The sequence below is a fragment of the Saccostrea echinata genome, unplaced genomic scaffold (assembly GCF_033153115.1).
Source record: "Saccostrea echinata isolate AGI-Se365-2 ecotype Australia unplaced genomic scaffold, CSIRO_AGI_Sech_v1 ptg000056l, whole genome shotgun sequence".
Taxonomy (NCBI): domain Eukaryota; kingdom Metazoa; phylum Mollusca; class Bivalvia; order Ostreida; family Ostreidae; genus Saccostrea; species Saccostrea echinata.
This window is the reverse complement of record NW_026889805.1, coordinates 6792221-6819276: the sequence shown is the minus strand read 5'-3', so window position 1 is coordinate 6819276 and position 27056 is coordinate 6792221. Positions and strand designations below refer to the sequence as shown.

General features: G+C 32.9%; 4 protein-coding genes across 4 annotated transcripts; 3 read left to right on the top strand and 1 right to left on the bottom strand.

The window, feature by feature from the left end:
- Positions 1-217: 217 nt before the first annotated feature.
- Positions 218-1499, bottom strand: LOC133173569 (uncharacterized). Its single transcript, XM_061308550.1, has 4 exons — positions 1276-1499; positions 1048-1173; positions 739-943; positions 218-514 (listed from the first exon to the last, which is right to left on the bottom strand). The coding sequence occupies exons 1-4, from the start codon at positions 1497-1499 to the stop codon at positions 257-259; spliced, it is 813 nt and encodes a 270-aa protein (XP_061164534.1). The 3' UTR covers positions 218-256.
- A 1429-nt stretch (positions 1500-2928) lies between these two features.
- Positions 2929-5003, top strand: LOC133173384 (peptidyl-prolyl cis-trans isomerase FKBP9-like). Its single transcript, XM_061308367.1, has 4 exons — positions 2929-3163; positions 3309-3463; positions 4054-4184; positions 4464-5003. The coding sequence occupies exons 1-4, from the start codon at positions 2976-2978 to the stop codon at positions 4638-4640; spliced, it is 651 nt and encodes a 216-aa protein (XP_061164351.1). The 5' UTR covers positions 2929-2975; the 3' UTR covers positions 4641-5003.
- Positions 5004-5443: 440 nt separating this feature from the next.
- On the top strand, positions 5444-7818 carry LOC133173735 (FK506-binding protein 2-like). Its single transcript, XM_061308759.1, has 4 exons — positions 5444-5673; positions 5883-6040; positions 6461-6597; positions 7438-7818. The coding sequence occupies exons 1-4, from the start codon at positions 5480-5482 to the stop codon at positions 7612-7614; spliced, it is 666 nt and encodes a 221-aa protein (XP_061164743.1). The 5' UTR covers positions 5444-5479; the 3' UTR covers positions 7615-7818.
- Positions 7819-10795: 2977 nt separating this feature from the next.
- On the top strand, positions 10796-26224 carry LOC133173734 (calpain-5-like). The gene is made up of 13 exons (XM_061308757.1): positions 10796-10891; positions 11415-11592; positions 13412-13543; positions 13711-13913; positions 14530-14716; positions 16590-16783; positions 17603-17680; positions 17851-18025; positions 18589-18708; positions 19736-19932; positions 21269-21402; positions 23078-23214; positions 23411-26224. Exons 1-13 carry the CDS (start codon positions 10875-10877, stop codon positions 23600-23602), a joined length of 1944 nt encoding a protein of 647 aa, XP_061164741.1. The 5' UTR covers positions 10796-10874; the 3' UTR covers positions 23603-26224.
- Positions 26225-27056: the final 832 nt, after the last annotated feature.

Below are 27056 nucleotides of genomic sequence, written 5' to 3'. Positions count from 1 at the left end.
AGGGGGATAAACCAGATAGTATGCTTTATATATTTATATGAATACTAAGCAATATTATTTGTTTATATATACATCATCTTTATGCATACATACATATATCACACACATATGTAAGCATACATACTTCTATATAATTCATGATTCAGTCCAAATGCCTGAAATCTAACTTATGGCAATATGTAGGTTATTCTATCCTTTGAGAGACTACTAGTATCCTAGTTTTACCAATTTTTTTTTTATTCTGTGTGATAATTGTTTACAGCTCGATTCTATTCCTTCGCCGTCTTTTCCTTGACATTTCTTCCAACTCTTTTTCTTTTCTTAAGCTCTCTTCTTTGGCTTTGACCATTTCATCAAGACGAATTGTTTTCAACATATCGAAGTACTCTTCTCGATCCAGCGTGCTGTCGCCATCTTTATCAAATAGACTCATAATCCAATCTGACAAATTTTCTACGTTAATATCGAGCTGTGCAGACTTCAGGAATTCTTCTTTCAACAGAACCTCATCTACCTTTAAGTCCACAAATAAATAATTGCAAAAATTTGTCATTTTTTAAAGAGTAATAAAGATATAAAACGAGCTCCCATAAATACAAATTGATCGGAGACCACGGATTTTCTGAACCCCTCCCCTCTCCAGTTCCTTTTTCAGTTTCTTTCAAAGTCTAATAAGTTACTGGGCCCGTCATTTGCAAATTGTTATTTTTCGAAGAGATGATAAATATATGACGATACCTCTTCAAGGTCGATCACTTTGTCTGCGTTCAAGTCGGTGGACCAAAAATCCACTAAACAGTGCTTATCTTGTACAGGGACATGGTCTACAATCAATGCTTCGTAGAGAAGTGGAGGACTATCTGAAACAGTAATATAAAGAGAGCAATGCAGATAAATATACTCCTTGTTCAACAGAACCCAGTTCATGTTCAGAACCTGTCTCCTATTAAATTTATTCAAATTATAAAATGAAATCAAGCAGTTGTTTAGATTATAAATAATTAAATCTACAACTCTGTTCACGTACCATCATTTTCAAATTTAAACATCAGTTTTCCTGGTATTGTAAGCCGTCTTTTCTCTCCCTTACAGCCCCCTTCCAGTCCTATCGTCACCCCGTTTGTCACACCCACAGCAAAGTAATACTCCTCCGCAATTATTTTCCCGTCCGGTCTGCATTTACAACAAAAAAAAAGAAAAAAAGATGCAGTTTCTCTCTCTCTCTATGATCTACTAAGTTTACCTCATCACTAAATTGTTCTATTCACTCCTTACCGATATGTCGAATCGATCAGTTTTCCTTCTAATGACGTCATGTTATACAAAACCTGAACCCAGTCTCCCTCCTTGACCCCGCGGCAGTCGGTGGGGGGAGGGATGATAATCTCAATTTTTACCCCTTCTTTTGTCTCAATTTCGCATCCAACAACAACAAATGGAATCACAAATAAGAATGTAGACAGTCTGATAAAGCTTGGAGCATTCCGTGCAGAAGCCATCACCGAAACTTGAACACTGGTTACAGGTAGATGAGGGCATGAGGGTATATAGTTTATATGTCCAGTAATGAGAAGAGTGCCCCGTACACCTTGTTAATAAGAAGACATAATACACTGATAGGCTACGTGTACATAGACTGTATCTACTTCATCTATTCACGTTTCTTTGTTGCCCAATATAAGTATTTACAGGGTACATTTTATATAACCATATGTATCTCAATCACACGCTAGTGAAATAAGATGGCTATGTTTGTGTTCTTTATATGTGGTAAACGATACTGAATCATTAAAGTTCGTGGGGTTATAACCATATATACGTCAAAAACACGCATCAGAAGTTCTATCCATGAAAAAAGCAGAGAGTAATCGGCTACGAGAAATTTTTTTGAATAAAGTGTGAAATGAATTCAGCAATACATTATCCAGATTTATCGAATTTCCAATTTTATTATAATTGAAAGTTTAATTTTTCATATTCTAATTCTTTATGATCAACATTTATACAATATTTCAAATCTGTTTCAAAATAATCATATAAACTTTGTTGTTTGCTAAATAAACACATTCAGTAACAGTCCAATTTTGAAGGATATCAGTACTGAGACAGTCTGATAATTCAAACTGCTTACTAATATCGGAGTCCTGCAAGAACAAAGGAATGACATATAACAGCTGCGCAATGTGGCAACTCGACTCATTCCTCATAAAGATCAGTGGCAAAGTTAAAAATATTGAGGTATAGGAGCTGAAGAATTTGTATATATTTATATAACAAGGGTTTGTTCTGCTTTGAAGAACCCTTGTTTCAACGATTGAAACTTCTAATATATTAATAGAACTAGGTAAGCAAATGTTTACTTTGATAACTAATATTTTAGTCTACTGTAGAACACAATATTTTCGCGACATCTTATTTTCGCGAGATAGCGATTTGGTATTTATTAGCGAGACAAAATTTTCACGAGCTATGGTTTTGTTGTATATAATCCTTTACATACAAATATACGCGAGAATAAAATTTTTGCGAGCAGGCAGGCGAAAATAAAGTTCTCGCGAATAAAAAGTGATTTACAGTATACATGTATAAGTGATAATTATCCCCTGTTCAAAATAGCAGTTATATCAGACTGAGTTTGAAGCGAACAATATATTCCAAAGGTATATTATGTTTATGTAAAGTGCAATTTAAATGAAAGTCCTCATTCGTAAAAATGTACTGTATTTTGCCTTTTTTCACAAATAAAAATTACAACAAAGACTCGAAATCATATGTGTTAAGATACAAAACTGATAGCATATTAAATGAATAAACGCCAAAAGGTATCTGCTAATTATAGAGGTGTATACATATAATATACCATGTGGCATAACCCGATCCGTTGGGTGAATGTACCTTTATTTATACCAAAAACTGCCACGTAACCTTATGTTTCTATATCAGTACACAAAAAGTTACTTCTTCAATCCGAGGAGATGCGGCTGGTGCGTTTATTTCTTGTGGTCATTTTCCTGTCTCCAACCCATGCCGAGGAGCCCAACGAAGAAATGAAAGTAGAAGTTCTATACAAACCACGTGTTTGTCTGAAAAAGTCACAATTCAACAACATGCTGAAAGTCCAGTTCAAAGTGTTCTTTGAAAACGGGACATTATTTCATTCAAGGTATTTTACAATTACTGAACTTTTATTACATCTTAGTTTATCTCCACCCCTCCTTCCTTCAAAGAAATCCGAAGCGCAAGTTGCTGTCGTTCGATCGTCTTACTTTGGATATTTTTTAAGCTTATGTTTTGCCACTTTCCTTCAGTTATGACACTGATGTAATGATGGATATCCCCCTTGGACTTGGGCACCCGTCAGGTGAATTGGAGAGAGGTTTCAAGGACATGTGTATAGGGGAGAGGAGACTCTTAACGGTCCCACATCACGGGCAGGGGGATATGGACCTCCCACTACATAACGGTAAAACACATACGTGTAACTTATTCCTGTATTCCCGTACAATATTTATGGTGTGTCTCTGTATTATACTGAAAAAGATTCAATAGTAGTTAGATTAAAAGATAACAATTAGAAAAAGATTCTACAAGTATATCCATTGGATTTGGCCAAGTCTTTTTCTCTGAATGTCGGAAAAACCAACACATACAATACTGACTCCCAGGTCTTATATAAAACATGAATCACAGGAGGGACTGGATCATTCTTTAGAACTTTGTTTTAATTATATCCACACAATGTATTTGTTTTATTACATACTTGTATTCATTCAGCACTAATGTTAGTGGGAATTACAAACGAAAAGAAACATAGGTAGACAAACTTTTCTCTGATTCTTCTTAGATTCGACACAAAAATTGTTGGGTGCCCCCCCCCCCCCTTTCACTCAGGAATTGAATTCCATATAAATATATACAAAGATTATTTTCATCCGTAAGATATTGAAGTGAAATTGTGAACTTTTAAAAAAAATGATTTCATAAAGGGGGGATCTCCAGCGTCCACGTGTTATATAAGATTGTAGTTTGTTAAGAAACCTTTTAATTTGTTAGGAGATGTGCTCCCTCCCAACATTCCCCTATTGTACGAGGTAGAGTTGATAGACTTGGAGGATAAGATAAACGTTAAGGAGGGCTTTGAGAACATCGACTCCGATGGCGATGACCACATCACATTGGACGAGGTGAGTTCTGAGGCTTGTAACATTAAAAAAAAAAAGATTCTATTTTTTATTTTTTTGTGTAAAAGTGTTCCTGGTATACCCTGTCTGCGAGAGTACATATTTGTTGAGCATGGACCTAGAACATTTCTTGGCACAAAGTTAGCGACGAACGGTTGCAGAAAATATTTTTTCTTCCTTGAGAAAGATAATTTTAAAAGATAACATGTAATCATTGCCGACACGTTTTGAATATACATGTAGTTTATCCCTTTGCTATACATACGTTCTTATCTGCTTCAGATCATGGAACAATTCAAGACTATCCAGAAAGAGGGCGGAGACATGGCGCTATCCCCCGAGATTCTCTTACAGGTGTACAATAACCTGATTACCGCGGCAGACAAGGATAACGACGGCAAAATCTCCCGGGAGGAATATCGATACATCCTCCCACATGAATTAAGGGACGAATTATAAATAGTGTTTATTATATTTCAAATTATATTGATCCACATCATATGACAATTTTTTTTTGAGTGATAGTAAAAATACATATAACTTTTAATAATATATTGCAATCTTAAATGTACATATCAAATTTTGGCTTGGCTTTTTGTAACGTTATTCTACTTGGTATCGCTATTCAACCATGTTCACTATTTGTATTTACTTTGTTCGTGTTATAAATCACAGTTATGTGGATTTTGTAACCTGCTGCATAGGAAATCATAGCATTCAGATGACAACTATGTATACCCTCCGGTGAAAGCATTACGTGTACATATATTACACATTCAGTAAGCCCTTATTTGTTGAATAAAGGTAAATTCTTATTTTCTACTGTGTTTTCTCCAGTAAATGCTCTTTAAAAATAATAAAAATAATATCTGTTAGATATGCATTGGTAAAGAGAATTCCACCACCATCGAAAGCACGATTATTAACTTTGTCTAATTGGTGGTAGGAGGCAGGTCTGCAGGAGAGCCCTGCAACAAATAGAAGGTGTTGGAAAAGATGAATTTATGGTAATATGTGTCTATATATCAAGCACGTGAAAAAATCTTCTACGATAAATATAAAACAAGATCATTATTTGATTTATATACAAAACTATGGTTTGTCGATTGTATACATAACATATATGATGAGATGCATTCGATTAATGCATCATACACTACAAGGAGGTGTGTTTTACCCTGTGGCTTTGAGACCGCTATTGGTCCGATGTACCCAGATATTAGGGGTATTAACAAATATATTACTTAGTATCTATTTGATAAAGCAAAACAGTTTTTGTCTGGCTCAGAACAAAAACAATGTACTTTCTTAAGTTTACCATACTATGGACAGTAGTGTGCTTCTCTGGAACCGTAGGACAGTTTTTCCAGGACGATGTATTTGTCGATGTTCAGGAAATGCCAGATGAATGCGTTGTTGAAGCGAAGGAAAACGATGTTTACTTAGTCCATTATCGCGCCTATCTCCCTGACGGGAAAATGGTCTTCTCCAGGTATCCCCCATTTATTTATATATATATATTTTTTATAAATTAAAGCCACTTTTTCATATTTTATAGACGCAGGAGTAGATTGTGAATGAATCTATAAACACCCCACTTTTTTGGTGGCGACTAAGGAATTTTCATTCAGCAGAAATTAACAATTTCAATAAAGGAAGTACGTGTGATCTAAATCAAAACATTTTCTTCTTAATTTTTAGTTATGATAACCAGCGTCCGATTGTATTAATCCCGAACAGTAAACTTGGGACCTTAGGGCTGAGGAAAGGCATTGTGGGGATGTGTGTGGGGGAGGTCAGAGTACTAACAGTCCCCCCGAATCTAGCCTACGGCGAGGAAGGTCGTGACGCAACCAACGGTAAAAGAGTCTTGTTTTCCATTTCATTTATTAATTCTAAGTGAATAACTTTTATACAAAATATGTCATTTGTGAAGCCTTAAGGAATACGATACAACGCAGGCCCATAGGAACGGTTTCGAAAGTGTGTGTGTGGGTGGGGGGTGGGGGGGGGAAGCTCCCAAATAAATCTGACAAGCAAAAAAAAAAACCTAATTAACCGTCCAAATCTTGCAATTTGCTGGTGCTTGACCTTGCAGCAACAAAAAGAAAGGGGTGGGGTAGTGGGCAACCAGCATCTTAAGGATAATTTACTATAGCAAAATACTATACTCAGAAAAAATCCCCCCCCCCCCCCAGCGTTCTACGGGCCTGGAACGGAAGTATATGTATGAATGAGACAACTTATTATTATAGCTCATAACTATTTTTCACGTACAGGTTTCTTAGAACCAGTGCCTGCGAACTCAGAGTTGATATACGAGGTGGAACTCTTATTTGCTAATGATGATAAGCAGATGAATGATGCGTTTGATTCCATTGATAGCAATGGCGACGGTTACTTGGATCGACAAGAGGTAGATCATAAACACAACACGATATCAATAATGATAGTGAAATGAATATCATATACAAAAAGCAATCACGACCCTGCGGACCATGTACGCTGTCACCAAAATGACATATAATTGAAATCTTTAAAGTTCGGTAGAAAATATTACAAATTGCAAAATTTTACTTGAAAACAAGGTTGTGAATCGACAAGAAATCCATCAAATATTTTCCTGGGATATATTTCTTATTAAGATCATAATGAAACGAATAAAAATATATATATATAAATATATATATTATGAAAATATTTAACTTGATAGGAGACGATGTCAACTAGGATAAGACCCCTCCCCTCCCCCTCTGCTTCTTTACTTAGATCAGGTACTAGTTGTATCAACAGTTGCCATTCAAGAGGCATACATATACATGTATATACATACACATACCGTAAAGCGGGTTTCTTTAGCGGGTGCAGAATTCGACGTTTTGCTTGATCAAAGGTATCCCAGTAATTTTGGCGGAACTCTTTTTAGCTGACACACAGTTCAATGACGTTGTAAAAGAAAGAAAGTTCATCTTTTAGATGAGTTTTCAGTACGTTTTATCTACTTTTGATACCGATTCAAGCAAGAGTTTGAGTAAAATTAATACCAGATGAAAGATATATTGTAAAGCAAAACAAAGCTCAAAGTTAAGTTCTTTTCGTTTAGTAATTATACACAAGGGTGCAAATTCAAAACCGCTAAAATAAGCCAAAATTAGCACCCCGCTAAAATTTCCCGATATACGGTAACTGAATTAGTACCATTTTGTTTGATATTTTGTATATCTTTTGTAATTGTTTTTGTTGCGTTTTATTGTAGATCCGGTACCAGTTTGCTCTTCTGGAGGCAGAACCCGCTGCAATGAGCCTCGGATTTGGGGGACCGGAAATAATTGATAAACTTTATGAGAACATGTTTAGTACTAACGACAAGGATCAGGACGGGAGGCTCTCTCGGGAGGAGTACATGGGGGCCCTCCCTAAGGCAGAACTCTAAAGAATCTCTAGGAGAACATTAGTGACCCAAGCTCAACTTCTTTCATGTTTTCTATATTTCGTATGAAAGAGTTGTTTGTGAAATGACTTGGAAATCTACAGTTATATAAATGAATGTTTTCGAAATCATCTTGTAATTTAGTGATTCGATCTCTTTTATTAATGTATATGATCATATTGGTTCTCATTAAAGACCCAACATGAATTGACTGTCTGGACTTAATAAAGCAAACGAACATCAAGGCGATAAAAATTTAGGATCCAACAGGCCCCTGGGCATCAACACTCACCTGAATCACTTTGGTCCTATTAGGTGGATACAGTTTTTCATCATAGCGTATAATGGGAATTTAATAAGCAACCATCTAATTTTACAATGATACAGATGGTCTTGGCATCGCTAAAATATAATTTTTGCCAATTATTCAATCACAAATATTGTCCAAGAAAATAAATTGAGTTATCCCTAAGACCGCAAAGAAAAATGTCCAATTTTGGGTCGCTGTTAATATAACTTTATACGGTATATATTATTATCACCTCTAAGAGGATTTTTTTTTTAAGAGAGAGATACTGAATATAAGGCATGATTTTTAAAATAGCAACTTTGGCTTTTCAAATGGAAAATTCCGGGATCTTGCCCCTGACCGTTAGTTAGTACCACTGCTATCCATATAAATACCATCACATCTTCAGTATATGCCTGTACTTGCCTTTCACACCTCCAAATTTGTTTTGGGCCTACCCCTATACCGCCTCCACCGTAACTTTCTCCATTCTTTCCAAGAATAAAGTCCAGTCCTATCAGATCCGCCATTGGGATAGCTAACTTGTAAATAAAAAAATAGCTTGTTTGAGATTAATAAATTGCATTTTTCAAGAATAAATTTGTTATTTAACATATCTTCAATAAACTTGTCCACAAAATAAAGAATTTCCTTGTCTTCAGGGTTGTTTTCGTTTATTTCTATAAAGCTTGAAATTTTGGATATTTGTTTTTAATAATTTAAGTTGAAATATTTCTTATCCTTAAAAAATAATTTTTTTTTCACGCTATCAAAAATTGGATTTCATCTTCCATAGTGACAGAATATCAAATGGTGTATCACAAACGATCCTTTCTAAGGATGTTGGTAAAATCTATCCACTTTAAGTTGTGGCGGAAAATTCTTAATTTGCTTACATATCCTCTGTGTTCATTTTTTTAAACTACATATAAGTAATTCTCATAACCCCGATATTGTTTGACTTTCACATATGTGCCTAATATACCTACATTTAAAACAATCTCTCTAATATCCATTTTTTTTGATAGAAACAATCATAGTTTGAAAACATTTATTTTGTTTACATGTATTAAAAAAAATATATAATAAAATAAAAACTAGAGGTACTGTGAGCACTGAGCTCACAAAATGATACCCCCGCTCCCATATGAGTATAATGGCAAAGTGCATTTCTTGGTAGTATGTAAATAAGATTTTTGAAAGTTCCATTGAATTTCATTCAGGTGTTTAGGTGGACTTAAAAAATGGGCACCCTCTTTATCGAGTATAATGGAAGAGTCGATGTTTTGTTATGGGAAAGACGAAATATCTGTCCCATCAAAACGTTAAATAGGAGGTGCACAATGACACTATGTAATAAGGCATCTGTGAAAGTCTTGTTACATTAGAAGTTTAAACTTATCTATAACTATCTAAAATTTTGGATGCACGATGGCACTAGCTATGCAATAAAAGCTTTTTTGAAAGTCTCACTAAATTTTATTCAGTAGTATAGGAGGAGTTGCGGATAAGAGATGGCTATCCCCAATGTTTAATAAAGAATGACAAAGTCCATGTTTTGCTTAAAGTATCTGTCCGATCGAAACGTAAAACAGGAGATGCACAATGGAACTATGTAATGAAGATTCTGTGAGAAAATTTCATTGAATTTTATTCAGTGGTATATTCACCTGCATGTTTTAATGCATGTGTTTAATTCTCCCATCTTATTCGATACTCAAGATCATGTTCTGGGTATGAACAATTTTTAAACCGAGGCAGGCTACTGACAAATAAGTTGATGTTACAGAGATTTCAACAACCTCGTTTAAAGTCAGCATTTCGTAAATTCTATGATCGTTATAATTACCTTGTTAGCAAATACAATCTAACATTGTGCTTCATTTTGGCTGATATTTTTCATACCAATTGTTAGGCCTTTGTTTTTATACTAAACTCCGTCTACCTGATCATTACATAGGGCCGAAGGTGGGTGTGACCAGTCGACATGGCACCTGATCCCATCTTTGGAATTTCCAGGGTGCGAAAACTCGAACTCAGTGCATTTACTACGAACAATCCAGAGAGTTTTGATGTCAACATTTTTCAGCGCAACCCCTTTTGGATATTCAAAATCATTTCGGAGCGGATCCGCTCCGATTTGCTACATTGCAAGTTTATCATATATACTTGGATATATGAGAGTATTCTAACTGTGTTGAGGGCTTGTCCCGAGACACAGATTATTCTAACTAGATTTTTTTTGGGATCGATCACTGTTTGTTATCTTGACCTATTATGTGTCCGATCGAAACGTAAAATAGGCGATATTTAATAAAGCCCCGTCCTCAAGACCGTTTATGAAAACAGACTTTTGACTAAAAAATTTCAAATGAATAATCATAATTAAATAATATTGATATTAATCAAATAAAATTTTCATGATGTTTATATTTGAATATGGAATTTTTTAAAACATATGTGAAATAAGACTCAAGATTTTCAGAATCAAAATTTTGGCTTAAGGACAGACGATACGTTCCTCAATAATATATAATTTTTTCCAAGATTTTGTCATTGAAGGATTGCTACTTTAAGATGTTTACTCGCAAAAAATTGAGGTACCTTACCAGGCATTTGTGAAAGATACCAGAGGATGTTTTTCCTATAAAATCCTTTTGGAAAAAAATTAATTAGCCAATAACATTATTTTTAAAGACAATTAGAAATCAGTTTAGAAATCAGGAGGTAATTAAAATTTTGAATATTTTCCACATAATTCGAAGGTATACAAAACAGATATTTGAGGAACGTATCGTCTGACCTTAAGTCTATATTCCCAGTTTATGGTTATGGTACGAATGCCAGTTTTCCGGGAAAATAAATATCGTACCGATGCGATTTGGTTGCTTAGGAAATTGCTCTGGTTTCAGTTTCGTTTTCCTATTATGGTGCCAAACTGTGCAAATGCACAAGATAGGATCAAGAACTAAAAATGGACAGCATATCAGGGTAAAACTGAATATATTCTACCTAATGAACACAGTTTAATGTGAATGACAGTTTCTCCTGAAATGTTTAAGTCACTTAGATATATACTTCTAATCTAGAAGTTGATTGATGAGCGTGAGGCGAGTTTTGATGCTTTAGATAATAAAGCCCATGTCATAAGGAAAAATGAATATTGGGCGGATTTGCAAGAATATTGATATATTTGATATAATAATAAACCTATTATGAAATATAATTAACTCTCCACTCAACATATATATAGGCTTAGTTTAGTATACATTGATCTGTTGATATATCTCGCTAAGTTTCTCTATCATATTTCTGTTTATTTTTTGAACTTCATAAAACACCAGACCAGGTCTAGAGAACTGAAAAAAATATAGATAAAATTGTTAAATGGTTATAGCTGTCTATTTACTGAATTTGATACATTGTCTTCCCAAACTATTGAAGGAAGTAATAAAAATCTGTTTTAAAAATGACTCGGTTATCATAATATTAAAGTTCTCCTCTTCCTGTCTAGAGTGATCTCAGGATTGTTTGAATCAGCTACCCCTTATAAAAACCAGAAATACAGCCACCTGAAGAAGGAATGTGTCAGTGCTGGCAGACTATTTGAGGACCCTGTATTTCCTCCTGTGGCCAGCTCTCTCTCATACACGGGGTACGCTCCTCGAGACATTGTTTGGAAGAGGCCAGGAGTAAGTAAAGAAAATCAACAATTTACAAATATGTACTGTTAGTGCCCGAGGGTGACAACCTTACTCTGACCTGATAATTTGTGAGGTTTTTACCTTCTAAAAAGTCCACAATAGCTTATTATCCAGAGGAATCTAGATCTAGAATCTTGATAATCTTAATTATCCAGAGGAAATTTAACAAAATAGAGTAGAAAATATCAGTCAAACCAGTATTGTTCGCATACCCACTGTTACAATTTCATAATTTCAAAATTTGTCAACATACCACTTTGACCTTACTGTTAGAATTTATTGTTTACCAATCATGCTTATATCAATATTATATGTATTACGATATTTTATTTTCATCTAAAGGGAGACAACACAATTGCTACCCTGCATGCTTGTTTGCGTTAATTCATTGTCATCAGAAATAAAACAACACAGTTGTTACCTTGCCCATGAGGGAGACATCATGAATTGTCTCCTTGCATGTGACTTGCTGTAGACCAATCATATTGACTGTATTATTTTGAATGATAATGATACAGATTAAAAGAAAGAAATGCCACAGCAAAACAATTTAAGCAAAAAATTGCAACAGAGTTCCACATTAATTGTCAGTTAACCAAACAAGTTCTGTCTAATTGTTTAATTGTTTTTGAATGTATATTTTATTTCCTGCCAGTTGAGCTTGTGCCCTGTTTTAAAAAAATATTTATTTTAACTTTTCTTGAACTAATGACAGTAGACCTATTTCCCATCAAGTTTCATTCTTAAGAGCTCTTATCAGCCCAAATTTCAGTGAATGGAATATTGAAGAGAGGAATATGTGAAAACAACTAGAAATTTAATGTACTTTACTAGATAATTTGAATTTTGTAATTGAATGCCATCCTTGGGATTTTTAATAAACCAGACAGCAGTTGTCATACTGAATTATCATACCATTGACTTGGCAATGGATATATATTATTATTTAAGGTTGTTTGAGTTACTTTGAGTTAAATAAGAGCTGTGTTTATCCCTTATTTATTAAATGATCAGGAATTTTGATGCTCTCTGATTGGTACAGACTCTCTTTCCTGAGGTGTTCCTCAGAGTGAGTTCACCTGATAATGAACTTCTGGAAATTTATTCAAGTTTTCCCTACTTATCAACATAGATTTGCTTTCATTTTCATGGACCAATGCAATTAAGCATTTTAAAGCATGTGTCATTGTAATCATAAAAATGACAGACTCCAGTATAGAAGAGACCAAACTCCTTCATTAGTAAATGGTTGAGTATGTATTGTTTTAAATTATTGTTTTCCACTTTCTTTAACAGTTGTTAAACTGTTGAAATAAATTTATGTTACACAGTTATATTGAGTCTCTATATTCGTTGGAGACCATAGCATGAAAAATGTAAAATTCCTGATTATCTAATAAAGGGGTTATTGACTTTTTAATTTGGTCCACTCTTGACTAAACAAACCTGAACGGTACTGGTTAACCTCAGCCTTTGGCCTTGGTCAACCAACACCTGATCAGGTCTGTTTAGTCATGAGTAGACCTTATCAGAAGTCAGTTATTGTATATTTTATGGTGGTTATAACATAGCTATAAAAACTGATTTCATTTTCTAGCATTAGGCAATAACTAAATTACACCAGCATTACATGATCAGAAGGGATTCAAGGTACAGTAAAATGTGCTGATAATGAACCCCTAGGACAGTCACAAATTCATTCTTATGTCTGGAATTTTTGTTTTGTTCCATTTTGTGGCAAGAGTGGACTTTGAAATAAAAACACATTGACAATGACAAATATATGTTCTGACTTTTCTTTGATTAGGATATTGTGAGTGACCCAAAGTTCTTTGATGCCGGTGCAAGTGCAGATGACTTTGCCCAGGGGTCATTGGGAAACTGCTGGTTTGTTGCAGCATGTGCTTGTGTTGCTGAGGACAAATCTCTTCTTAAAAAGGTAACACTGAGTAACAGATTTACAGAGTTAGTTTCCATATATAGGTACATAGAATGTCTTAACATGTGAGTATAAATATTCTTAAGCAAACTTGATGTCATGGAGTAACACAATGTACACCCATGTTATTCTCAGGAATTGGTTACCATAAATATAATGTTGTTTAGATTGTACCAGACTTTGAGGAGCAAGAATGGTCTAAGGACAACAAGTATGCTGGTATATTTCACTTCCGCTTCTGGCAGATGGGAGAATGGATCGATGTAGTCATTGATGACCGGCTGCCAACCAGGAATGGGGAACTTGTTTATGTACAGTCTCGCAGCAAAAATGAGTTCTGGTCAGCTCTTTTGGAGAAAGCATATGCAAAGTAAGTCATTCTGCATTTTATGATTACTGGTTCAGGGTCACTGTAGTTGTACTGTAAAGTGTAAACCTGAGATATTTATCTTGTGTAAGACATCAGAGCTGCATTCAAGATCATAGCATCTAGCCTAGCAGCAAGGCTAGATATCTAGGTCTATGAAACACACTGATCTATAGCTAGGTTAGCATACCATTCAAGCTCTACATAGAGCTACATAGCCACTATGATGTTGAATGCAGCTCTGGATGATTTGGATGCATTGCAGTTAAAAAAGAACTTTCAGTTATCAAAATGTGAAAGGTTTCATTGAGGACAATTGTTCAGAATATAACCTATACTAAAACAGCAATCAAGTGAAATTCATATAAGTTAACATATAAAGAGGATTTCTGTGGAAATTTATTTTAAGGGTGATTACAGCTGGCCCCACGGCCATAAAACTTAGACGAGCTAACTTTTGAAATCAGTCTCACTTTTCCACTATATATATACCTTTTATAAAAGTGAGACTGAGATCAAAAGTTAGCTCATCTAAGTTTTATGGCCCAGAGCCTGTTTACTCTGTGATCTTGAGTAAGATTGAATGACAACTAATAGTTACACTGCATTTAATTTGCAGGATTTTTGGAGATTATGAGTCACTAAAGGGTGGACAGGCAAAGGATGCAATGGTAGACATGACGGGGGGAGTAGCGGAGGGGTTCGAGCTGAGAGAATACACTAAGACTGAAGAGGATAAACTCAAGCTGTTTAAAATCCTCCGTAAATCCAAGGAACACCACTCCCTTATCAGTGCTGCTATTCCGGTATGCTGTAGATTGGCAAATAACCATGATGGTTTTAATTTCACTATGTTCGTGATTTATCATTTTTCCGCGAAATTAAACCCATCGTGAATGCTATTATTAGTTTTAGAAATGTTTAAATGCTTATACATAATTAAAATTAATATCTCGCAGCGTGAAATTAAAACCATCACTATATATACTTTTTAAGAAATTGTGAAATTTTAACACCGTGGCACTTACAGTATACATGTATGTATAAATCTCTTCATGTATACATGTATAAATCTCTTCATGTATACATGTATAAATCTCTTCATGTATACAAGTATAAATCTCTTCATGTATACATGTATAAATCTCTTCATGTATACATGTATAAATCTCTTCATGTATACATGTATAAATCTCTTCATGTATACATGTATAAATCTCTTCATGTATACAAGTATAAATCTCTTCATGTATACATGTATAAATCTCTTCATGTATACATGTATAAATCTCTTCATGTATACATGTATAAATCTCTTCATGTATACAAGTATAAATCTCTTCATGTATACATGTATAAATCTCTTCATGTATACATGTATAAATCTCTTCATGTATACATGTATAAATCTCTTCATGTATACATGTATAAATCTCTTCATGTATACATGTATAAATCTCTTCATGTATACATGTATAAATCTCTTCATGTATACATGTATAAATCTCTTCATGTATACATGTATAAATCTCTTCATGTATACATGTATAAATCTCTTCATGTATACATGTATAAATCTCTTCATGTATACATGTATAAATCTCTTCATGTATACATGTATAAATCTCTTCATGTATACATGTATAAATCTCTTCATGTATACATGTATAAATCTCTTCATGTATACATGTATAAATCTCTTCATGTATACATGTATAAATCTCTTCATGTATACATGTATAAATCTCTTCATGTATACATGTATAAATCTCTTCATGTATACATGTATAAATCTCTTCATGTATACATGTATAAATCTCTTCATGTATACATGTATAAATCTCTTCATGTATACATGTATAAATCTCTTCATGTATACATGTATAAATCTCTTCATGTATACATGTATAAATCTCTTCATGTATACATGTATAAATCTCTTCATGTATACATGTATAAATCTCTTCATGTATACATGTATAAATCTCTTCATGTATACATGTATAAATCTCTTCATGTATACATGTATAAATCTCTTCATGTATACATGTATAAATCTCTTCATGTATACATGTATAAATCTCTTCATGTATACATGTATAAATCTCTTCATGTATACATGTATAAATCTCTTCATGTATACATGTATAAATCTCTTCATGTATACATGTATAAATCTCTTCATACACTCAAATTACTTTTTCTCTGAGATAATGGGTTCACAACGTATGAAATGAATACAGTAATAAAAAAAATTAATACAATTTGAAATAAATGAAATTTCAATTCTAGACTATATAATGTATGGAAAATTATTCAAATTCTATATTAATGAGAAACGCATGGATATTGTTCTGATTGCGACTCTTTAACTTATAAAAATACATGTATATCAACATCATAATGATTAAAAGATATGTTATGTAAAAAGTATTAATTTTATGTGTGTAATATTCGGTACCATATAACGGGTCATTTTATCATCTAGCAAATTTAGTGATTTTATCCTAAATGTGGGCATTTATTATAAGCGCAAGTTAATTTTAGCAACTTTATTTGTTTGTGAATGAATTATAAGCAACATTTATTTTTAGCATTGCCAAGACCATCACTTATAATGCTAAAATTATATGGTCGCTTAAAATTCCAACTATACTGTTAGTTATTTCCTTTGGTCAGGTGACTAGTGCTAATGATATGGAGGCTCAGTTATCATGTGGTCTGGTCAAAGGTCATGCCTACAGTGTCACTGCTGTGAAGAAAGTCAGACTTGGGAAAGGGTTAATGGCTCATTTTAACAAAGAGAAAATACTCATGATTCGATGTCGGAATCCCTGGGGTGGTACTGAGTGGAAGGGTGCTTGGAGTGATGGGTAAGTAATGGTTACTGTCCAAGGTGCTAATACATGTATCTGTAAGTCTGAATGTGTGATAAGGTCTTTGACAGAGTAATCTATCAGTTCAAGGAAAATTAATTAAGATCCTGTGATTCCATCTTGAATGATGATTATAATTTTACCTATACATTGTTATTTGTTGAATGTCAGATTTTGTTGAATTTTTGTTGAGGGATTTCAGTAAATAATTGTACACAATAACATGTTGATACAAACCTTTCATGCACTATTAAAATTTTTCATCAATAGAATAAAAACAAAGAACACAGCACAATCTAGCCTATCTGCCTAATATGTATATTCTATACACTAGTTTCAGATATACTCAAAAATATCCCTTCTTGCACGGTTTCAGAGAAAGTTAAGAATATTTTTAAAATCAGATAGATTCTTTTTGTGCTGTTAATCAATTATCAAAATAACTAGTTTTGAACCAAGTATATGTAAGGTTGGTAATAAATGATTAAATATGTATTGATTCTTGTCCTATGGATTAATAAGATCAATCCAATGTCACATTGTATTTTAATTTTGTAAATGATTTTCAAGGGCATATACATGCATCTATGTCTATTTATATATGTACAAATAATTCAGAACTGGTCACAAGAATCTGAACCCATATGATCAATTTAACCAATACTTGGCATTTTGGTAATTTGTCAAAGGAGGGGATAAATTGTGCCTTGAACTGTTCATTACACCCCCAGAAATTTAACTTGTAGAAATCAAAATTCATACAGAACTAAGAGGAGAACATTGTATGAACCCATTATCTATTTATCCTACTTATAGATCTCCAGAATGGCAGAAAGTTAGTTCCAGTGAGAAAAAAGATATGGGCCTCACATTTGATGAAGATGGTGATTTCTGGTAAGTTCTCGGGATTGGAATAAAAATAACTGGATTTCTGTAGTTAGAGTAAAATGTTGTGTACTATTTAAAACAAAGTAAACATATATACAAAACATTTCCTTAAGTACAAATGCATTCTAGCTGTTTATATTTAATGGTACATGGTTGTCTCTCACCTATGTAAACAGGATGACTTTTGATGACTTTCTGGCATACTTTACATCAATGGATATTTGTCACATTGTTAACACATCCCTGGTGTCTTTCCACAAAACATGGAAGGAGGGGAAAGCTTTTGGAGAGTGGAAGAAAGACCGCTGTGGAGGATGTCCTAATTATCAATCATTTCTAAAGAATCCTCAGGTAGGAAGGTCAGAGGAAATTCTGGCCAAAATTTGACCCTGAGAGCTTGTAATGTACCTTTCAGCAGACAGAACAATTGTATGTTTTGTAGATTTTACAAAAATTGGTGTAAATAAACTTTATATATATATACTAACAGGATAGGCAACTCTTGCAAGCCCTATTTATGCTCCTTATTTTAATATAATTATGTTGAATATTCAAAATCAACACATGCCCCTGATTGACTGTATTTCTGAGAATTTGACATATTTGGCTGTTTGCTTTATATTTAAATTATTTTACAATGTATGCTTTGAAATTAAATGAAAATCTGTTCCAATAAACAAAAGAGAATATTTTACATCTATCTGAGAACAAACTGTTTACTGAGGATAAACAGAGTTTGATAAACTTGTTGTGTTGTATGTGATATTTTGGGCAAATAAACATGGCGCTGAAGGAGTTGCCTATCCTGTTAGTATATATGTCCCTGATGTAAGTAATTGCAGACAGTATATTATTTTGATAATGTCTTAGGAGGGTGTTTGAATTGATAAGGATATTTGATAATTTATTTCCAGTTTGTATTTGATGTTGAGATGGAGGAGGATGAAGTGATGGTGTCACTTGAGCAGTGGGACAAACGGATTGATAGGGAACTGGGCAAGGAAAATGATACCATAGGCTTCTTTATTATGAAGGTAAATAAATATGGTATTATATATTATAAGTTATTGAATTTGTATTTCGGGTTCTATCTTTAAATTGATTTATATAATAAATAATGACTACAATTTGGTTCACTGTGATTTTAAATGCAAGTCCTCAAACAGTTTGACTAGGAAAATTGATTTGTTAAGTAATATTTTGAAAGTTTTAAAATGGTGATTAAAATACATTATATATTGTATAAGAGTACTTTTTTAATACATTATACTGTTGTCTTTAAATTTACACTCAGCACAGGATTGAAATATAACTTTAAGTTGCAGTAATATCCATGTACATGCATTTTGTCAGATCACTGATATGCTGTTGTCCCATATTTGCCTTTATTATATAGCTAATAAATAGTCTATAATAAAAAACTACTATATAAGTCTAGAGAATTTTAGCGTTCAATATCTTGGCATTTTATTGAATGCTGAGTTTGTATTACCTATATGAGCATGCCTGAAACATTTCGAATACAAGCGTTCAATATCAAATGCCCATTGTAAACAAAAAATGTTGTCTGGTCAACCTCTCAAAGGCAAATTTATGATAGGTAGTGGCAGCTAGGTAAGATGTGTTTATTTTCACGCAAAATTGAAATTATTAATTAATAATTCAATATGTATTAGCCTCAATAATACCCCAATAATCAGATCATAAAGCTGGGTAGGATCATTGGAATGATGCGATATTGAACACTTTCAGGACAGACATTAAATACCGATACTGAGAATGCTTATTAATTTGAGTTATTTAGTTGCAATAATTAATATAAATCAATGGGAGATGTTTTAGCTATATAATAAAGGAGTTACTGAACTTATATTGGTGAATATTGACACAAGTTGGCTGTACATATGCACCACCAAGTGCATTTGTACAGCCAACTCGTGCCAGTATTCACCAATATAAGTTCAATACCCCTCTATTATTAATCTTCTTACACAGTTGATTTTTTTCCAGAAGAATATTTCTACTGAAAGTTAAATCTGCTAAATTTTTATACTGTGATAGGCAGATGTAAACAGGAAGTATCGAATGCATGATAAATTGGAGAAAGTGCATTCTGGGACATACAGCAATGCTAGGAACCAATTTTCTCGATTGACACTGCAGCATGGACGATATTGTGTCATACCTTCTACATTTGAACCCAACTGTCCGGGTAGATTTTTGTTGAGGGTTTATGCTGATAAAAGCCCAGACCTCAAGTGAGTGTTATTTCGATCTACAGATCAGGATCCGGTTGCACAAACGATAGTTAAATTAACTTCAAGTTATAAGTGCTGTAAATTTTTAACAGTAAGTTATATGTTACTGTCAGTTGAGTTGTTTGTTTGAAAGAAAATTAAAGTTTAATTGGCTAACTCTGATTCAATTGATGTGTTATTGTTTACTCTCTGTTTAAATCGTTCTTTACGCACATTTCCCTTACGTAAGGTGAAAAAAAAAATGAAAAAGTCAGTGACGCCATAATTAAAAATGACATCAATTCATAAGTGCTAAGGTTATTTACATTAAATGTTAATCTGAAGATTGATAAAATGTATTTTTAAAGATAGTTACATGTACTTCAAATGAGATTTTTGTTTTCATTGAAAGATAGTCAGTATAGATGCAATATACATATGTATATAAAAAATGCAATTACAGTGTATGCACGTGTAGTTTTCTATTTCAAGTTCTAGCTCAAAGCATTGAGGGAATTGAAAATCGATAAAAAAAAAGTATATAATCTCTCTCTCACAAAAAAAAGGATTTAATATCTCTCAAAAAGTCAGCCTGAAGTTGTGTTTGCACTTGTATAGATTACATAGGGACTATAAATAGACTATATAGTAATACTTTTTACACTAGTAGACCAGATACATCTACACTCAGATTTTGATGGTGTTGCCATGGTTACTTAAAATAGAAATTTCTGTGAATTTTTTTTCAAATTGCTACTCCTCCTACAGACTACACTAAATTTCATAAATCTATATATGATTTTAATGAAAGACATTGCCATGGTAACTAAAAATAGAAATTTCTATAAATACTGTATCTTTCAAAATGCTGATTTCAATAAACTTGGTACATAGAAGATTACACAAAGATACATAATTCTGTGTATTATTTTTGATTTTGACAGTGTTGCTTTGGTTACTCAAAATGGAAATTCCTGTGAAATTCTTTTAAAAGGCTACTCCTACAATTTTATTTTTGTTTGCAATTAAACAAAAAGATTTACCAAGGACATTATTCTATTTATTGCAGTTGCCATGGTTCAAAGTCCAAGTGCTACTTTTCTCTTCCATATAAGTACAAAGTAGTAGAGCTACTCATTGGAGACTTCAAGTATCTTGTAAAACCTGAAAAGGGACTATTTTTCATGAAATATGCCTACGTGACAAGTCTTTGTGATTTACACACCAATAACTCACACAAAACCTAAAAACATATTCCTTAAATTAACATATTTTGATGAAAGTTCTTCAATTACAGGTTCCTTTGTACCATTTGAGGATATGGATTTTTATAAAGCTATTGTTGATTATTCTTCAGGGAACTGTACTTAGATGAACCTCCACCACCAAGTTCTGGTTTTCTGGGAATTGGATCAAAGAAACCGAAAGTGGCAGCCACACAAATAATGCTCCTCAAAGCCGAGGGACTTGAGGTCCAGGACAAAGATGGATGTAAGTTTTACACCTCTAGAATTCTCTAGGTTATATTAAGGAAGCTCTAAACACTGCAAACTTAAGAGTTCTATTTGTAGGGTAGTTGTATTGAGTTAGAGTAATCTCCCCTTAGAGGAAAAATAGAATAAATGGGAATCTACAGTTAATGATACAATTTGTAATGAATTAAAGTATTCTTCATTTTATGTTAGACCAAGATTAAGTAATACTGTATACATTATTTCCTTTAATTTTCCCAATGTAAGTAAACAACAGTGATTTCTGTTCACAAATATTTCATTGTCTGAGAACATTTTTTCTGCAGAAATAACTTCAAATAAGACAGGTACCCTATGTTGAAAATGAACTAGATACAGTGAATATGTTCACTTTATATGATGTATTTTAAAAGCATTTTAGAGATTCCTTAATTTATTGTCTGTGAATGATAGTAAGAGTTTCAGATTGTAGAAAAGACCGAAGAAAATTTAATTCTTCTGATATATTAAAGCAGCAATACACTAACAGTTACATTTTATGACAAGTAAGACGACATGTATGAACATTTTTGTATGAATTTACAAATAATAAGTGAAAATAGAATGTAATACATGTAATGCTTATGAGCATACAAAATGTTGAAATAGATCTCAAATCATAGAGTGTTTTTATGATGTAGAAGTATATACCGGTACTATTTATTGTAGTTTACCTGCTTGAGTTTTAGTTATCTTTCTTATTGTGAAGGATAAAAGTAATAGGAAATGGTCATTAATTAACTCTATGATTACACTTTTTAATTGTAAAGCTTAGTATGGAAGAATGTTAAATTAAGTGTAGTAAAAAAAATTGTTGCCTTTGCTTTTCTGAAAAATAAAGATGTAAATTTGAGCATTTGAAACATTACCCGCTTATCATTCTTGATTTTGTGGTTTTATTAGGTCACAAAGAACCAGTGATGTAAACAGCACAATAGACCTAGTGTAATTTCATTGAATTTTATAAAGTTAATTTTAGTCATGTCTTTTTAGATGTAAATGTGTCTATGTTTTTCAGAAGTTTCCATAGTTCAGTTGACTCAGTTTGTACAGCAAGGCAACTTTAAAACCTGAGCTTTTCATTGGGGGATGATCCTGATGAATATTCCATAGAAATCAAGATTTCCCCTCCCCCTCCAACTCTAATTACTTGTTCTATTTAAAACATTAAAAACAAAGAAGTCTTTTTCCTGTTTAATTGTTACATATGATACGTGCCAAGAGGATTTCATCGTCTTTGAAATTTTCATATCAAAATATAACATGTTATATTTTGAAAATGTGTTTTTTTTATTCCAAGTGAAACTGTGTAATGAAACAAAGAATAATGTATTAAAATTGACATCAAACTTCTTACAATAAAAGTTTTAACGGAGCTTATAAAATTCTGTAAAAGAAGGATATGACTCTTACTTAGTTGGGGGAAAAAATACTCAAGTTTGTACAGCTAAGAAGTATCCACAAAATAAACACGAGGAATAGTGGTATTGAAGTCCATGATAAGGAAAGAAAATGTTGGCATCTTCTGCGATCACACACACATATTGCTGTAAAAATTATATAGCAATAGGATACTCAAGTTTATGATGACATGGACAAACTTTAACCAACAGATGTTCATCTTTGTTCTAGCATTTAGGAATTTTCTTTTTCAGTTTCTGACCCCTACATTGTGGTCTTTTGTGAGAAGAAGAAAGCCACAACTCGAGTTATAAGAAACAACATCAACCCAGAATTCAATGAACGTGTGACTTTTTACCACAGGAAGCCGGACGAAGACATTACGATTGAGGTCAGTTGTTACTTAACATACTCCAAAATCTATATTATTGAGATCTGTAGGATAAATCAGGGTTCACTGAACTACATTACAATGATACAAGTGCACCCATGTAACATATTTAGGGCTTTTTTTTATTAGGAAAAGAAGGGGGTTCATTTTGTTTGCAGTACTTTTTAATGCTAGATATTTAACATTTGGACTGCAGATTTGGAACTTAAACATGATGAGGGATCGTTTCATGGCCATGTGTACTATAAAGATGTCTGACAGGTCAAAGTTTGATGGCCACCATGTCTTTCAGTATGAACTTTTTGGCAAAGATAAGGAGGCTTCCGTGAGGAAACCTGGCACATTGTGGGTACGGATTTTACACACCACAGACATGTCAAGAGTGTAATCCTCTCACATGTTTCAAATTAATATTAGTTAACAAGATTTTTGCTTATGCCTTTAAATCCTGATGATTTCAAAACCAGGATTTCAGTGATCTGTGTACACCAAAGAGGCCAGCTTTACAGAGAGAGGTTTAAGATTATTTATGCTATTTTATAACTTTTTGACATGTACAGCTGAACTTCTATATCTCAAACACATATATCTTGAATACCATGGATATGTCAAAGCAATTCAGAAGTCCCAAGCACTATTTCTTTGAGTATTTCACCCTTGATATCTTAAACCCTTGGATACCTGGAAGTTTTGGTCCCATCACGTTTGAGATAACGAAGTTCAACTCTTTTATTGATAATCGTTCAAGCTCAGTGTTCAGCAATAATTTGTTGAAATTATAAAATTCAAAAAAGTTGTTCATTTACAAATTGTCTCTGGCAATCTTATTTTTTTTATGCTTTGTCAGTTATTTATGCATGTAATATACATGTATTTCTACATGAACAACATATTGTTCGGTCTTGTTTTTAATTGGAAAATGGACTTATTTCCTTTTGAAAGGTTGTGTAGAAAATTGTCCTTTTGAATTGAAGTTTATTGGCATTTACTTTATATAAGTATTTACAAACTGAACAAGGTATAGTCATATCTTCTCTGCCAGATGTAAGTTATATTAATAGGAAATGCATATGGAACAAATTTGATTTTTTTTTTTTTTACATTATTTTGTATTTATTACTATTTAAACATAAATGTCTATATTTGTACAAAAAAAGTTTCTATGCATGTTAACTTGTTATTAATATGCAATTATTTTTATACTCATTTATATGCATATTGTATGTTTAAATCCTTAAAAGGCATATAATTTTGATATAAACACCAATATTTACATTGAAGAAACTGTGTCACAGATGTTTGTTATAAAAAAAAACTTGCTACCAGGGGCATTTATGAATGGTCTAAAAATAAAACTATCAAATGTCATTGAGATCTTTATATACAATATTAGATACTTTTTTCACTGATGCATAAACTAGCAATTTTTACTTGCTACTAATGCTTTTTTGTACATTTATATGTATACATGTAATACATATGCTATATTTATGTATAACATTTTGTATGTGTTTTTGTGCTAGAACAGTAATGTGGCATTTTGAAAAGTTTCCTATTTATATTTAAATCATGGTTTCTTCTCAGTAGAGAAAGTAATGTTTTCCCTAGTCAATGTACCTGTAGTTTTGTACCCAGTCATGTGCTGTAGAAAATGGTAAATAAAAAACTTTTTTGATAATTATTAAATAAAACTGTATGAAAATGACACAAAAATAATAAATTAAGGTTCATTGGTCTTCTGAGCCTTCAACTCAACTGAGCCTTCATCTGAGTTTTTCTGACGGAAGAATGTCCAGCGTCGGTCTTTCTGTTTGTGGTGTGTCATCTAAATTTTTCACATTTTCAACTTCTTATCCATAAAAATATCCTTAGATGAAGGGGATTGATAAAGAGTCACATCCTCTTTCAAGGGGAGATAATTAAGAAAAAAATTGGCGAGGTCATTCCACTTGGTCAGAAAAGAAGAAAGTTTCCATATATATGGTATATTCAAATTTGTTCAAATAAAGCACCTGAAAGTAGGATGAGGCCACAGTAGGGGATCAGAGTTATACATGGAAAGGCATAAAATCTTTAAAATCTTATCAAGAATAGGAAGGCCATGATTAGTGATATTAATATGCAAGCATACTCAGATTGTGAAGATTTATTTTCTTCAAACCATGGCCCCCTTGTATAGGTGTGAGTTTTTAATGAGGAATAATGTATGTAGGTACTATTTAAAGAAATTCATTTGAAGAATGAGCCAAACTAAATTTAATATATTCATATGCAAACATTTTCAAATTGTATAGGTTTAATTTTTATCATATTAGGACCATGGGGTTAGGGTAGGACAAAAATTGTGGATCAAATTTTACCTAATGCATGGTACCAGGTATATACAGTTGGAGAAAAAACATTTAAGTACAGCAAGGCCAGATTAGTCACATATACATTCAAGCATCCCAGGATGTGTGAATTCAAGTTTAGTTATGTTATGCTCCTGTGGGCTAGGGTGGGGCCACAATATTGGACCAGAATTTTGCATGTGAATAGAGGGGAAATAATTTCACAGCAGGGCCAAATTGACTTTGGTGAGCATTGTGGCCCATTGGCCTATTTTTTATTGCCCTAGGTCACTTTTCATCAGACAGATATAAATGATCCAGATATTAAAAGTGATTACCGTAAAAAAAAAAAAAAACACATGGCAATCCACAACCAGGATATTCTTGTCATACATGTATGTTTGCTAACAATCAGTAATTCTAACAGTTAACAAAGGTATTGGGCAGTCAGCCTTTCACAGTATGGAGTCCAAAAGTGTTACAACGTACCATAATGTGCTTGCAGGAACTGGACTCACTGCATTGTTTTATATCTTTTAGTGTTTATTTTTGGTGTTGCTACTACATGTACATGTATTATGTACTGTCTCTGTTTCTTACACTGTGTAGATTTCTTATTTATCTTGCTTTAATATACTCTAGTCATTCTATTGACTGATATAAAGCTTATACACCTGTTAGTTTTGTTTTTGTTTTGGACATTTAAACAATAAAATGCTTTCTTTGGTTATTAGTATTGGAATTAATGTTGCTTACGCAGGTTATGTAAATTTTTTTCTGCAATAGCTGCAATATTAATTCCCATACTAACAAAGAAAGAAAGACATTTTATTGTTTATATCTGTATAAATAATCATATAATGTAGAATTAAGTTTGTTAAATATTTTATTATTGAAAATACATCATTGTATCTTTCATTAATGGAAGAGCCACTGCTCAAGAAATCTATACAGGTGGCTTGCTTGGTGGCATTAAAGTATTGATAAATGACAGTGGTTTACATAATTTTGATCCTAGGCTTCACAGTAGCAAGATCTGCATCTTAGCAATCTGAAAATTCAAAAAGTAGGTCACAGTGTCCTACTTTTGAGTTAACATATTCTGAGACCCCAGTATGCATCAACTGTAAAGATTTCTTGATCTTAGGTCTTTTAATTAATTCAAGTTAAAAAGATTTGACAAATAATGATCAAAATTAAGTATGTCACTGTGACCTGCTTTTTGGTTAGCATATCCCAAGGCTCCGAGGCACATCAACTGAGAAGGTTTGATGATCCTAGGTATCTTAGTATTCAGGCTAAAAAGATATTTAAAGTCAGTGAAAAATTCAAAAAGTAGGTCATTGTTAACCTATTGAATTAACAAATCTCTGAGCACCCAGATGTGTAATATATTAGATTTTTAAATGAAAAGCAGTAAAATTCAGAAAGTGGGTCACTGTCTTTTATAAGCTCTTCTGAGCAAAAGGCTCAAAGAGCTAATGCTATGGCCATTTGTGCGGTGTGCTTAAC

Excerpts from the sequence above, each read along its gene's own strand:
- LOC133173735 (XM_061308759.1), top strand. The coding sequence starts at position 5,480 with ATGTACTTTCTTAAGTTTACCATACTATGGACAGTAGTGTGCTTCTCT. Across the intron at positions 5,674-5,882 it reads GGGAAAATGGTCTTCTCCAG|TTATGATAACCAGCGTCCGA; the intron begins GTATCCCCCATT and ends CTTAATTTTTAG. Across the intron at positions 6,041-6,460 it reads AGGTCGTGACGCAACCAACG|GTTTCTTAGAACCAGTGCCT; the intron begins GTAAAAGAGTCT and ends TTTCACGTACAG.
- LOC133173569 (XM_061308550.1), bottom strand. The coding sequence starts at position 1,499 with ATGGCTTCTGCACGGAATGCTCCAAGCTTTATCAGACTGTCTACATTC. Across the intron at positions 944-1,047 it reads ACAATACCAGGAAAACTGAT|GAGACAGGTTCTGAACATGA; the intron begins GTTTAAATTTGA and ends TAAATTTAATAG. Across the intron at positions 515-738 it reads AAGTGATCGACCTTGAAGAG|GTAGATGAGGTTCTGTTGAA; the intron begins GTATCGTCATAT and ends GTGGACTTAAAG.
- LOC133173384 (XM_061308367.1), top strand. The coding sequence starts at position 2,976 with ATGCGGCTGGTGCGTTTATTTCTTGTGGTCATTTTCCTGTCTCCAACC. Across the intron at positions 3,464-4,053 it reads GGACCTCCCACTACATAACG|GAGATGTGCTCCCTCCCAAC; the intron begins GTAAAACACATA and ends TTAATTTGTTAG. Across the intron at positions 4,185-4,463 it reads ACCACATCACATTGGACGAG|ATCATGGAACAATTCAAGAC; the intron begins GTGAGTTCTGAG and ends TATCTGCTTCAG.
- LOC133173734 (XM_061308757.1), top strand. Across the intron at positions 14,717-16,589 it reads TTATCAGTGCTGCTATTCCG|GTGACTAGTGCTAATGATAT; the intron begins GTATGCTGTAGA and ends TCCTTTGGTCAG. Across the intron at positions 18,026-18,588 it reads CATTTCTAAAGAATCCTCAG|TTTGTATTTGATGTTGAGAT; the intron begins GTAGGAAGGTCA and ends ATTTATTTCCAG.